Below are 14616 nucleotides of genomic sequence, written 5' to 3'. Positions count from 1 at the left end.
TTTTTTTCTTTTCATTTATTTTCCCTCTCTCTCTTTTTTTTTTTTTCCATTTTATTTTTAAAGTGGCTTTTACTGCAATTAATTAATCAATTTACCAGCCAATACCATATGTTATTATACACATTTTGCAGATGAACACCCTGAAACTCAGGGGAATAATACTACTTCTCCAGAGAGACACAAACAATGACATTTCATCTTATAGTTCACTGTAACTATGGAAAGTAATAATGGATGAAGTAAACCAAAAACAGGTGAGATGCCTTAACATATCATAAGGAAACTTGGAGTTCAAATCTCAGTATGAATTCCAATTCTATAGTTCATTTACATTGCATAGTATTTTTAACTAAGACAAGATCTAGTAAAGCCTCATTCAAAGTCAGTGCATTTACCATTTCCAATAATTAGCTGGTTTGTTTAAAGCAACTTCTTACAGGCTAGTGAATCCAGCACATAAATAGCAGATGTGGGAGACATCTGTGCTAAGCTATGTGACTTACAGGGTTCTCTGCTGATTGTTGTACTGGCTGTCCTCAGATGTTTTTTTAAAAAACTGCAACCTGTTTTCAAGTGTCATTGAACCAATTCGTATTTAGAATTTTAAATGGATAAGATATAAACAGAAGACTAATTTCTGGTCAGTAAGCAAAGGATTTTGAGTTCATGTAAGTAATTAAACGTGAAAAATATGAGGATGCTGTTTAGTTATCTAAAAACAGCATGAAGGGTGGGATACAATTCTTTAAAATGGCTCTATAGATTTCAGATTTTTTGGATAACTGAATCTCTTCCCAGTGCCATTTGAGATGCCTTTGCATATCCTGCTTGGGACATGCAGTGTCAATCTCAATGGAATAAGGTCTCCTGTCTCCAGGGTCTCAGATCTGCAAGATATGATGACATACTGGATGCTGTAAAGCATCCCAAACAGCTTTGATCTACGTATATGAAGGCAATTAGGATCACTCTGTCATAACATTGACTTGAATCCTACATCTTATTACAAGTTCTATCCTGCAGACAATAAGGATGGAAAACATCTATTTTTTTATTATAATTGTGTGAGGCACAGTAACTGTTTCAGACTGTGCACACATACAAAGCATAACTTTCTAAGTCGTAGTGAATACATTCATTAACAGATAAAGAGAAGTGATGTCTTTAAAGCAGAGGACTCAGAAACTTTTGGTTCAGTTCTTGGCTCAGTTTCCATTTCATCTTACAAAAGAGGGTCTTTGCTGCTCATGAAACAGAGAGAACCTCAGTGGGGCACTGTGAGGAGAAATGCACGAAGGTTTGTGACAAGCAAACGAGTAAGTGTGCTGAGGGACTAAGAAACATGTTTTTACAATAAATTTTAATCTTTATTTTCTAAAGGCAACAACTCTCTAGATTCCCCAGATGAAAAGAAAAGCACAGGGAAAAAAAAAAAAAATCCTATTTTAAACATTTCTACATAAGAATGTTAGGAAGAAGAACTAGAAAAATGTGTGTAAGGATCATGTATCATGTCACCTATAACTGTAAGTAAATAAAAGAGAATACTGGCCATTCATAAATAGGAAAAAATGAAAATGAGTGCTCACTTAAGAACACTTAAAGCTTACTTAATAACAGAGCTCAGAAAGTATTCAGTCCAAATTTGTTATGTTCATTAACCTCCTGGAAACTAATGGAGCACTTGAAACTACTTCATCAATAACCTTCCAATTAGTCCAGTTCTTAAGGGAAGAGAAAGTGCCGCTATGTGGAGTCCCCTGGTCCTTCCCCACCCATGGCACCATGTGCTGTTTGCCAGTGCTTGCCTGGCTCCTGGCGAGATAAGAGTTCTCCTTTGCAACTCACAGCATCAGCCAGCTGCCAGCATCAATATCTGCATGCCACTTTCTATAAAGATGATACTTACTGCCTAATATGATCTCTCATCTGTAGTTTTCTCTATGGGTGCTAATTCAAACATAATTTTAAAATTCTATTTTAGATTATATCTTCTTCCTGTAGCATGTAATGAAGCTGTTCTCAAAAGAGGCCTCTTGACTTTCTAGAGAACTGCAGTACAAGCAAAAATGATGTAGAAGAAGCATAGGTATAAACTTACAGAGATAACAGTAGTTAATTATCCAATACATCTATTCAAGCTCATACCTCATTGAATGTATTGCTTATATTTGCCTCAGTTCACTGTAAATCCACTTTTCATTACTGTTCACAACCCACAGATGTTACTCTTTTGACATATTCTAGAGGCAAATATATCGACACTTGGAGAGAAAATTAAACACACCAAATGTCTAATGAGCAGTTCCCTTCTACCCTACACACATTCAAGGGCCAATATTTTAGTGTTGTAATGAAATAAAACCCTTTCTTGAACAGAATTATGCTAGCATACTTTGTTCATCACTTGTACCTATTTTCATCATGTACCTGTTGGCTGCTCTAGAGCTCATTAAAATAAAGTCTCTTTTGGAAAGTGTTTCTATATTCCAGTGATCATAATTTTAAAATATGGTGTTCATGCTGCTTAGGTTATATGAAGTGTGCTTAGATACATCTGTAGCATCTAAAGACAATGATACATACCTGTTGTCCTTGTTAAGTACATGCAATTGAACAGAAATTGACTAGCAAATACTAAGAAAAATACAATTAGAAATTAAAAGTGATTAACAACCATTATAAAGATAAATGGTTGTTAATCTAAAATGCTTTGAAACATGGAAAAAAATAAAAAAAATAGGAAATAAATAATACTCAAGTATAGAGATCATCAGGAGCAAACTTTAATCATAAGATAAATTTTATATACCATAATTAATAAATTTGCTTTTTGCAGCATATCTTGCCTTGATACTTACTTCTCTTCTGGAAAAATTAACAGAATTGTTGTTCATTTGAGCTATTGATAATTTACTAATGAAAATTAAATGAAGTAATAGCAGCCATAAAGGATGTTTGCACTGAAGCACAGCAGAATTCATTACAATCTCTGCACATTGAGTTTTGCTTTATTCTCCCAAATCCAGCCATTTTTTAAATAATCTAGTTTCTACTGTTTATTAATTTTCACTTTTAGTGACGAAAGATCTTTTCTTTCAAGCAATTCCATAGTCAAGATGCCACTAAAAATATTAGCAAATTTCCCTTCTATGAAGATTTTATGGACTTGCATGGAGATTGCAGCAATTTTTTGTTTAACACTTAAGTGAGCAATACAGACTACACTGACAGGAGAATTTATAGATCTTTCACCGGGAGCATGCCAGAGACCTCCCTGTGCTATGGGTGCAGAAAGCAAAGGCATCTTCCTAAAGTTAAGAAGTGATCAAGGACCCCCATGTTCCCCTCCACTTCTGCAGGTACCTGATGACAACTCCTTTTCAAAGTCCACAGATCAAGGCACAGACAATGCCTTTTCTCTAAATTGTTTCATGAAACCTTCAGTGACTAATCAAGTTTGGAGTTGCTGTGGTTAAGTTGATAATATCACACAGTACATTTCTGTTTCTAAATTGAGCGCTCTTAATTTTTAGAATCAACTTTAGAACCAAGTCTTTTCCCGTTAATGTAGCAGCTGCTTTCCAGAAACAATTTACATTATGCATTTTAGAATTCAGTTTTCTCAAATAGTCCTTAGTAAATGCACTTACCAAGAGAAGAAATAGATGGGCCTTGAACACACTAAATTCCAGTTTGTGTACTGAAGAGCAACACTCAAGAAGATAAAGAGCTGAGCTAGTTCGTTCTCTTTTCTCTAGCAGTGACCAGTAGATATCACTGGAAAGAGCATTGGGCATCTATCTGTGAGGTAGTTCTTCCATTAGCACAACTTTCAACCTTCCAGCAATCAGTAGCTGAGGGACCTGTCCTCCTGAAACAGAGTTTATCCTCCTGGATCAAAAACTATCCCTTTGTTCAAGACAGAACACCCTCTTTTTCCGATCTTCTGCTAATAGAGTGCAGAAGATCCTTTGGTAACACACCCCTCCAACTATTTTGAAAACAATGAATTTGTTCTTACCTCCTTTTCTCATCTCTTTTCTCATCTCTGATTAGTCTTTGAATACTGAATGGACATTCTTTCCTGTCTCATGATAAATTCCAATTAATAGTATTGGGAAAGAACTTCATGAAAAGTGTTCCGTGGAAATGAACATAATATATCAAGTTCATTTACATGCTGAATTTGAAAAAAAACTCTAATAGACTAGGGAAGCATGACTTTTTTTTTTTCTTCCCCCAAAAAGAAAGAAAACAAGTCACTTTGACTCTTCCCCATTACTTCATACATTTACTCATTCTTATTTGTTATGATCAGTTTCCTTCATATAGGTGCTAGAATACTGCATATAATTATATCCCTCTGGATGATCTTTGAGAAAATAGGATTTGACATTTGCCACACGCATTCTTCCCATGCCATGGCTGGTGTAAGTGACAACATACCAAGGCTGGTTCTTTGGCAATTTCTAAGTTCCTTTGGAATACCTGAGTGAATATCATCTAGTGCTTATATTTGTCCCAGTACACTTTATGAATTTCTTCTAAAGCATCTTCTATTAACACTATAGTTAAGACACTTGATGGGAATTAATTTCCATAAGAAAAAGCTTGAGGATATGAACCTCCCAAACTCTTCCAACACAAAGAATTGTATTATTTTTATGTATTAAGGAATGTCTTTTTTCAGTGTATTTGAAAAAAAAAAGTTTTATTATTAGTTCTTATATTCTTAGAAAGTTGTTCCTCCAATCTTTGTGGGGTTCTTATATCACAACTTTACATTTAACTTGCAAGAGCTCAAGCTCATTTTTATTCTCAAATTACATTGTTATTTGTAGAATTTTGACATTCTGTTTTATAGAACTTTTTTTTTCTGTCATTTAACTACACCTTTAAAAAGGACACAGGTTTTGTAGCATATCCCCAGCCCCTGCAGAACTTGCTGTGATTACAACTGAAAACATAGCTATACAGCAGTAAGGCAATAATTCCTGTGTGTGAGATTTGCCCAGAGATATAGCCCACAGCAGGAATATGCTTGGGATTGCAAAATTTGGTCTAACGCGGTACAGTTCTTTCCCAGCATCATTACTAAGAACTCAGTAACAATGTGAAAAATATTTATCAGCAGCTTCAGACCTGAGCACATTCCATGCACATCTCACAGAGGCCACATTCCCTGCAAAGCACATTGATGGAAGTCAGCAGTGGAAGATCATTTTGTACTGTGCCTTTCTTCAAGCCTCTCCTCATTTTGCACATCATTTTGAGGGCAAGGTTACATTTGTAACTCTCTCCCTCTCAGGTAGAACAGAGGTTTTTTTTCAGAAAGAACCACCTAAACCCTTTTATAGGAACAGCCTTAACAGGACAGCAAGCAGCACTATCCAAATTTCAAGGTCAAATGCCAGCAATACAAGACGGTCAGCAGTTGTGATACAAAACGCAATCACCCCTACACCCATGACGGATAGGTTACATTTGACAGCCCTCTGCTTCGTGACACTTAGACACAGTGAGTGCACAATTCAGCTGCAGTAGCTCCAGCCTCTTCATTGAAGATTTCTCTAATGTGCCCTGGCAGAGAGGCTAGGAAAGCTGAATGCTGCTGAAACTTGAAAAGACCCAATATTAAAGAAGATGTAACAGCAACAGCTCTCATTTTGCACTGACTGAACTTCCTCTCTGTCCACACAATACATCTGAAAGAGCAGTGGAGGCATGTGCTCAGTTTAGTGAGAAAACCAAATGTCCTTTTTCAGATGTACTTTAGAGCTCTGATCAACTTGATGAAACCTGCCTCAAGCATACACTCCAACGATCAACAAAAATGCGGCTGCTTAATGATGGCAGACTTCTAATTAAAATGGAGCAGTCTAGGTCTAGAACTAATTTTAATCAAAAGACCAGCCTAATTATCATACTTGCTTTACAAATTAGCTCACTTAGATACAAAAGAATTTAAATTTGGAGGCTAGAAATTATTTACAGAAATAGGCAAGGACAGATACCAGTAGACCCGGATCGCCTGTCCTCTGCAGTACCCTCTTCAGTAAGAAACATTCATTCATGGCCTTTCAAAAATTGTTTTTCTATTTGATCAAGAAGGATTCAGGAGAAAGCAGGGGAGTCACTCAGTGATTTTTGACAAGCCTGTCCCTGAGGACCCAGATCACAGAGGTTACAGCACTCAGCCTTCCAGACCCTGGCAGCATAAAACTGGAATGGCTGATTTAACTTGCAAAGCTAATAGCAATAAAGAGAAGTGTCAGGGCAAAGATAACACTATTATCCACAGAAATACTAGTATAGACTTTTAAAACCAGTTAGAAATTTTGCATGCAAATTCCTATTAAAGCAATTGGAGCAAACATCCAAACCCATGCACATCTTTGGAAAATCTCAACAATTTTACCAACCCAGGATTTATACTCAGTAGAAACAACAAGGAACTAAAATTAGTGCAAGACAGGTGGCACTGAACATACAAGAAAATTTCATCATACTACACAGGCAAGAATTTTAAGTTATCTACAAATACCGCTTCTTGTCCTTGTAATGTATTGAACAAATCTGCTGGACACCACTTTTTTTTTCTTTTTTTTTTCTTTTTTATGTCACAATCTTCTATAACCATGTTTTTTGCTACGTATCTAGTAATACTAGCAAACTGAATTGCTGTCACTTAGTGTTACTGCATATTTGCATATTTATAGAGGTATGTGTGCACATGTTTTTGCTACAGCAAACAGAAAATAGAAACAGTAGTATAAACTTTAATAAAAGTGATTTAAGCTAACATTTTTGTTCATATTTGCAATGAACAGACTACACACACAAGCAGTTACCACAACTCAGTTTACTCAGGGTAATTCACTAAGCAACAGCAATTCAGATTTGTTGGAGCCCTTGCTTTTCCAGAACTATCCTCTAACCCTCTAAATAAAGATGCCTCACAGATAAATTATGATGTTTGCAGTTCTGATTTTCATCCCCCCGATACACAGTCACACACACGCAAAGTGTACATATATTTTCTGAAGCTTAATGTAACATTTGCCAAAAAGACATTTTAAAAACAGTCTCAAAAGTCAGTTACTCACTGATCTGATTGGTAGAGGCACTATAAAAAGCATTGACAGTAGTTGGGCTGGTAAACCACCTGTAGTAAGAGCAAAAGAAATCTGTCAGTACACTTAAACAATTTTTATGAATAGAATAAGCTGTCCTGGTTTCAGTTAGAACAGAATTAATTTTCTTCCTAGTAGCTGGTGGAATGCTGTGTTTTGGCTTAGGATGAGAAGAGTGCTGATAACACCCCGATGTTTTAATTGTTGCAGAGCAGTGCTTATACCAAGCCAAGGACACCTCAGACTTTTGCTCTGTCCTGCCAACAGGCAGGCTGGGGGTGCAGTAAGAGCTGGGAGGGGACAGACCCAGGACAGGTGACCCGAACTAGCCAAAGGGGTATTCCATACCATCTGACGTCATGCTAAACAATATATAGGGGTGGCTAGCCGGGGGGAGGGGGCCGGACTGCTCGGGGTTAAGCTGGGCATCGGTCAGCGGGTGGTGAGCAATTGCATTGTGCATCACTTGTTTGTACATATTATTATTAGTAGTACTATTATCATCATTGTACTATTATTATTATTATTATTATTATTATTATTATTATTTTCCTGTCTTATTAAACTGTCTTTATCTCGGCTCACGGGCTTCACTTTCCATTTCTCTCCCCCGTCCCAGAGAGGGAGGGGGGAGGGTGAGCGAACGGCTGCGTGGTGTTTAGCTGCCGGCCGGGTTGAACCACGACATAAGCAGAGATAAAAAGTTTACTCAGTGGAAAGAGAAAATGTAAAAGATTGAGGATACATTAAAGTTAAATTATTTCTCCAGTTCAGCTACAGTTTCTGGAACATTGAAATCTATTGTTTAATGGCTTTACTTTAAGTGCACTTACTCGATGAATGTTCAACAAGACTGATTGTTAAGCTTCCTATTACCTAATCCACTGTATTTCTAAGTGATGTTTGTACTTGTGAGGTCTTCCATGATGACAAACTGAAGTCCTGACTTCACCCAACAGAGGTGCAATATTGATAGCAGCTGTAAAAACTCTCTAAGTTTTATTATACCTGTCTTTCAACCATGTGCAGAGAAACTCCCTCTTGAAACTAGAGAGCATTTTGAAATGACTGAAGTGGCTTCAGACTCTTTGCTGAATAGGCACTTGTATGATTAGGATGATGTTAGCAACATGGGTAGGTCCTTTCTGGAAGCCTAAATTTGAAATAAACAGCTTCACGCTCTGTACCCTACCCAGTGAGCATCAGTGTGCCCATAAACAAATGGACATGCTCAAAGCAAAACTAATTTTACATGAAATGTTACCATTTCTTCTCATGTTTAGATTTCTCATATTTACTGGAAGGAAACCTAGATTTGAAATGCAAATAGGATTTATGAATCTCCTTAGCCTAAGCTCATCTATATTGGCAGTGGTTTCACCCATATGAGTGGAAAAATCTCAATAGGTTTCAGCAAGATCCAAATCCCCTCTGAGGAAATTCTGACTTGACTGAGTCCAAGATTTCACCTTATGCTTTTATAATGAAGAACTGAGAAAAAATTAAAGTAATCAAGATGATGAGAATTTGTAGTTAACTCATAATAAATTAGAAACAACTGTAATAAGCTTCCAAAAAAAGGAAAATCATGATTTCTTTAGCAACATATTACTCAGAAGTTTTGTAAAGCCTGCAAGCAATGAAAATAATGCAATTGCTTTGGAAAATTCCTTTCAGAACAAAAAGATGGCAGCTGCAAAACAAGGAGTAAGACAAAGGAAGATCTATCAAAACATGGAAAATGTGTGATGCCGGTGAAATTCAAGTGCATGATTTGTGCTTTAAAATAGCACCATCAAATGAAAGAGCTATCTTCAGGGCCTGACTGTTGTTCTGGCAGTTGATGTCCTCACATAGACCATGTAACAAAGGGGAGTGTTTTAGGATGGCAGCAGCCTGTCTTTTATCAATAAGTTTATCTGCTTCTCTCATGTTCAAAGCTGAGCAGCTTATTTTATAATGCAGTAACTTGAAAAAGTAACCAAGGAAAGCCAAGGGTGATGTCTTGTAAATGTCTAAACCATCCATCACACTATACTCTCTAATTGCCACAGATAATTCTCCCACTTTTTTTTTATTAGGAGATGCTGAAGGGGAGGAGCAGGGGGAGGTTGTTTATTTTGGTGTGTTTTCTGTTTCCTCTATAATAAGGGAATGAAATGTGAGAGGTAATGTAGTGAGATAATGGAAAACTGAAGAAAGAATGCTTATGGTGAGGGGATAAAGAAAAAAAATAGGGGCTCTAATTGACCACATTTTAGTTTCACATTTGTTGACATCAGTGATGAGCTGAAATGTTTTGAAGGATTCAAGCCAGGCACTTGTGCAGTGGTACTGCTCTCTCAGCTTAGCAGTAGCTCTGAAGGACTCTATCTGTCTTTGACAAGGAGACAACCCTGGAGGGACCCACCTGAAATGCTCAACACTATAATTTGGATTTTACTCAAAGTTTGAACAGACACAGCATTGCAACTTCTAACTCACCCTGTGGGTTTGCTCCACTTAAAACATCCTTTCTATTCTCTTGAACAGCAACTTCTAAGCATGAAAAAGGCTTCCAAACAACAAACAACTCCCTTTTTACAAATCCTTCTTACAGTGTGTGTCTTACAGGGCTCCCTCATTTCCAGGCACAGGATCAAGGGCCTGAGGCAGATAACTTACACTTCAAAAGAGACTAATGTGCTTTGCTCTCTTCCCCATCCTCTTTGCTGTTGCACTCCCGGGGCCACACTGAGCTCACTGCAACCAGCTCATGATGGGAAACACCACAAGGAGTGATTAAAGAGTTCTTCAGGTACAAGCAATGTCTCTCTAACATCACAAGTTTTCACCTCTTTTTCTGGGTGAGGAGCTAACCATAGCAATGCATGTATTTGTCATAACAGAAACACCTCACTTGGCCTGAGTGCAGCCAACACTGCACCACTGCTGGCCACACTTTCATACCTATAAAGCTACCTCATCACTTGCAGACAAGCTGCTGAGTCTCATCACAATCTCTGTATCCTGTGGCTACTCCTTTCTTCATGATCTATTACCGCAACAGCAGAGCCCATCTTGTCTTCTGAGCTTAGTATAAGCCAGACACCAATAGCAGTTTCAATTTTCTCACTGTAAAACTGAACTATGTTCTTTTTCACAACAAGGCCTCAAGGACAACCCAGTATGAAATTCGTTATGCTCTCAAGCAGATAGAAAGAGAAAACTTAGTAGCTGTACCAAGGCACAAAGAGTCACAAAGAGATTTCTGGTGACAAGCAGTGTATACTGCTGAATTTTATATTTGATGTTTAGAGACTCTGGCAAGGAGCATATTTGCAATCCAGCATTTTGTTGTACCTTGCAAGCCACTCTCAAGAAGATTTAGAAAGCATTTACCACAAAAGAACAGAAATAAGTGAGACTGCTTCTATTTAGACTAGATGAACAACTTTACCTCACATTTGTCAGCCTCTTTCAGTGAGCGCCTTGAAATGACTGAGTCTTCAGTGACAGACCTTAACTAATAATATATCAAATTACTATATGAAGACCTGTAATAAATAACTGTCAATGTTAAATTTTAAGGTGAAGCAAATTTAGAAATAGTTCTCACATTCCTGTTTGAAGTCTGGTTGGTCATTTGCTCTAAATCTGGTTACAATGTCAGTGTATTTGACCCACTACCAGGACAGGAAAAAGAAAAAAAGAAAAAAAAAGAAAAAAAAAAAAAAGAAAAAAAAGACAAGCATAACAAAATCTAAGCTCCCATTAATTACAGACTAAACAATAAATCTAGAATTGTTTCCTCTGTTTCTATTTCTTATTAGCATGTGAAAGAGGAATAGCTGAGTGTAATGTCCTGTAACATTACCTATCAACTACTGCAGCAGTCAAAACATAAGGCTATGGACTTGATACCTGTAAGTTTGATATCTCTTGCAAAGAAAATCTTGTACTGAGATAACAAGTGAGGCAGATACTCTTATAGGTTTGTGTTACAGCTATCTCCACCATATCTTACTTCCTGAGTTAAGAGCATAGTGTGCTACAATGGCAGTCATGAAAAGCGTTGACTGGAAATGATTACAATACAGGGAAAAGCTTATTTCTTTAATTCTCCACAAAGCATGAACTGAAGTTGCAATTTGTTCTCTCAACTTTTTGAGTTATAGGAAACACTCCAATTGAGCAGAATTTGGTATGCAGTGTCCAAAATATATATTTTTTTAATTTTTGTTGTTGTCTTTTATAGACATATACAAAGACGAACTTATGAATATATAATGCATGTAAGCTGGTCAGAAGCAAAAGACAGTACAAAGTTACTAACGAAGCTGGAATCCGGAAAATTTCTTCCCAAAATAACAACTATAAAGAAAAACTTCTTCAAGGTGACTTTGAAGGATGTGTTTCCTCTTCTCACTCTTAGCCTGCTTTATACATTTTCCTGCATAGAAATAAAAGATTAGCCTCCCAGCTCAGTCTGCCATCTGTCTCCCTTGGGGCTGGGCTAGAAACAGGGATGGTGAGGCTGGGCTCATCCTCCAGTGCCACATCACTGTTTAAAATGAGGTTCAAAGGCCAGGAAAAGGCTTCAGGAGGGTCCTTTCCAGTCTCTCCTCTCCAGAGCAAGCCCACCCACAGGATTTCTGAGCTCAGAGCCCTGAGTTTCTACAGAAGTCAACAGCCTTCCTGGAGTCTTTTGTGGCTTCTTTTCCTTTTTTGCAGCTGGATCTTTTGTGGTGTCCTTGACCATGTCCAGCCCAGCACCTCCCCTGCAGTGAGCCAAGGGCCAGGGCTGACAAACAACAGTGTGTGGTCAAGAAATTCAAATAGGTCCTGGAGGAAACACAGGAACACTTCTGGCATGCCCTGCTATAGGGCTGGCTACCAGATGCCTACATCTCCAGCATGTAAGGCTGAGTGAAATAATCTTAGAGGTCATTTCCCAACTTCAAAGGAAAAAGACAATAATAAGGAGTTGTGATGCCCAGAAAAGTTCTCTGACTCCCTGTTACATGCAACTGTGCTATAGGTGTTAAGAAGCATAGATTCAATGACTGTTAAAAAGGTGTGTATATACATATGCATATTTACACAAATGAACATATATGGCTCCATGGATGGATAAACAAATACCACTGAAACACTAATTCTTCTCTATCTTTCCCTTCCACACTGTCATCACCTCCCCATACACTGCTTATTCACCTCCCTCTGTTCTAACTGTGTCTTATCTGAATTAATGTAGTTACATTCACACTTGTTCTCCTCCCTCCCACAGTCCACCTTTCCAGCCTTACCACCTCTGGTCTGCCCTCTCCATCCAACCCGCACCTCTTCATTCATTGTATTCCTTGGGTGCTGCCACAAATCCCTCTTGTATATACTCTCCTGATACCAGCAATTTTTCACCAGTTTGACAGAGCCATCTGCTGGGATACAGACAGGTACTGAAGGCTGCAAGGTGCATCTCCTGTGGCTGTGGAGACTGCAGGGGAACCAGGCCCCTGGAGACCCCAGTATCATGTCATAGCTCCTCAACACCAGATGGGTGTGACAGGTTTCCAGGTGCATTCCTCCCATCCACAGCCTGATCAGCATTGCACATGATGCCCTTCCTACTCCTTTTCACAGAATCATAGAATCATACAATCACTAAAGAATTTAGGGTCCTTAAAGATCACACAGTTCCAATACCTTGGCAGGGTCACCTCCCACTGGACCAGGTTGCCCAAAGCCCCAGCCAACCTGGCCTTGGACACCTTCAGGGATGGGACATCCACAGCTTCTCTGGGTAACCTGTTCCAGTGCCTCACTACCCTTACAGTGAAGAATTTCATCCCAATATCCAATCTAAATCTACTCTCTTTTAGTTTAAAGCCATTACCCCTTTTCATATCACAACGCTTCCTTTTTGCTGTAGACCCAACAATGGGTAGGTCAGGAAGGAGCAAAACACAGGACAATGAATTTTGATAAATACTTCTGGCTTGGAGGATTTTTTCTGTTTCTTAGATTACAAAACTGTTGAATTCCCAGAATAACTATTTCCACTTTCTTATCCACATTCCTCTTGCTTTATCAAACTCCTTTGTCTTGTACCTCTCGGCTCCTCTGTCCCCTGATAGTGTTTCCCTAGTGTTTCAAGTGAACTAGCACTTTGTTTTTCCATATAGTTGACTATGCTGATGAAACTGAGTCCAGACTGAAATAATATTGCTGAGAAATCTGCGCTGTCTGCTAAATGAATATAGTGTTTCACATTTGGGAGTAATATCACAGTACTATGCGATAACTTATTTCCTTATATACTTGTTTTCTTATTTATCTTTAACAGTCCAGAGTGTGGACCATCTTTTAATATATATCTCTAAATATATAAATATTTTGCTAAAACCTACTGAACTAAGGCAAAGGAGAAACAAAGAAAATGGAAACAAACCCCCAAGGGTAATTCTCTATTAACACAGTGCCAGGCTTCAGTATAGGCCAATGATCTGTGGAGTTCAATGAGAGATAAAAGTTTAAAAAATGAAGACAGAAAAAGAGAAGAAAAAGAAGGAAGGAAGGAAGGAAGGAAGGAAGGAAGGAAGGAAGGAAGGAAGGAAGGAAGGAAGGAAGGAAGGAAGGAAGGAAGGAAGGAAGGAAGGAAGGAAGGAAGGAAGGAAGGAAGGAAGGAAGGAAGAGAAAAAAAAAAAAAAAAAGAAAGAAAAGAAAAAGTAAAAGCCTCAGAATGCAGTGGTCTGATAGCCAAAATGTGGCAAGCACTGATGTGTTTAAGGCCATCCTTGACATGCCTTAAACTAGTGGGAATTATTTGTTTATTATAATAAATTAAAACACAGGATGACATTTTTACTAGAGGTGGCAATGGCTCTCTGTGCCTTGGTAGTCCTCAGCTGACACAGCAACAGTGGCCAGTGTAAGGGACACCACCTGCAGATCTCTTTTCTATCCCTGAGCAAGTGCAGAAGCAGAATAATCCCCCAAGAGGAAAAACCACGGCTGAGGGCTCAGACAGGCTTACCCCCAGCCCTGCAGGGAACAGAGCATATAGCTGTGCTGACAGAGAAAAGGTATCAAAAATCAGGTTGGGATGCCCCAAGCCACACTGTTCCCCAGTGAGATGCCCAGAATGGAGCTGGAAGGGTCTGTCCCCTGCCCTATATGTATGCACACGTAGGGACAGCAATCCCACCAGAGGTTCCTATCTATCCTCTTATGCAGCAGCCAGTACAGAAGGGGTTATTTTTTCCCTTTTACTCCGCTTCCTGTGGATGAGCTACTTTGTGACCACATATAGACACTGGACCTGTTTATCTTCCTGTTTTGTATTGCTTTTTTAACCAAATTTAAAAAAAAAAAAAAAAAAAAAAAAAGCAGGCTGGAAGGCTGGAATAGATCTACCTAAGGGCAAGACAAAGGTGATGAGGAGACTGCTGTTAAGTAATCCTCAAAATAAAAGAGCAAAGACAAGGAAGAGAAAGTAGTC

General features: G+C 38.4%; 1 protein-coding gene across 1 annotated transcript in view; it reads right to left on the bottom strand.

Annotated features, from left to right (window-relative positions):
• PHEX (phosphate regulating endopeptidase X-linked) overlaps positions 1–14616 on the bottom strand; it is a 103114-nt gene that overhangs the window by 20498 nt on the left and 68000 nt on the right. Inside the window, exon 15 of the mRNA XM_084492481.1 lies at positions 7110–7168. Within this exon, the coding sequence (XP_084348607.1) occupies positions 7110–7168 (59 nt within the window). The remainder of the gene's footprint in view (positions 1–7109; positions 7169–14616) is intronic.

Source organism: Aythya ferina (assembly GCF_964211825.1).
Source record: "Aythya ferina genome assembly, chromosome: 1".
Taxonomy (NCBI): domain Eukaryota; kingdom Metazoa; phylum Chordata; class Aves; order Anseriformes; family Anatidae; genus Aythya; species Aythya ferina.
Note: the sequence above shows the minus strand (reverse complement) of the source record. Positions and strands in the feature narration are given on the sequence as shown.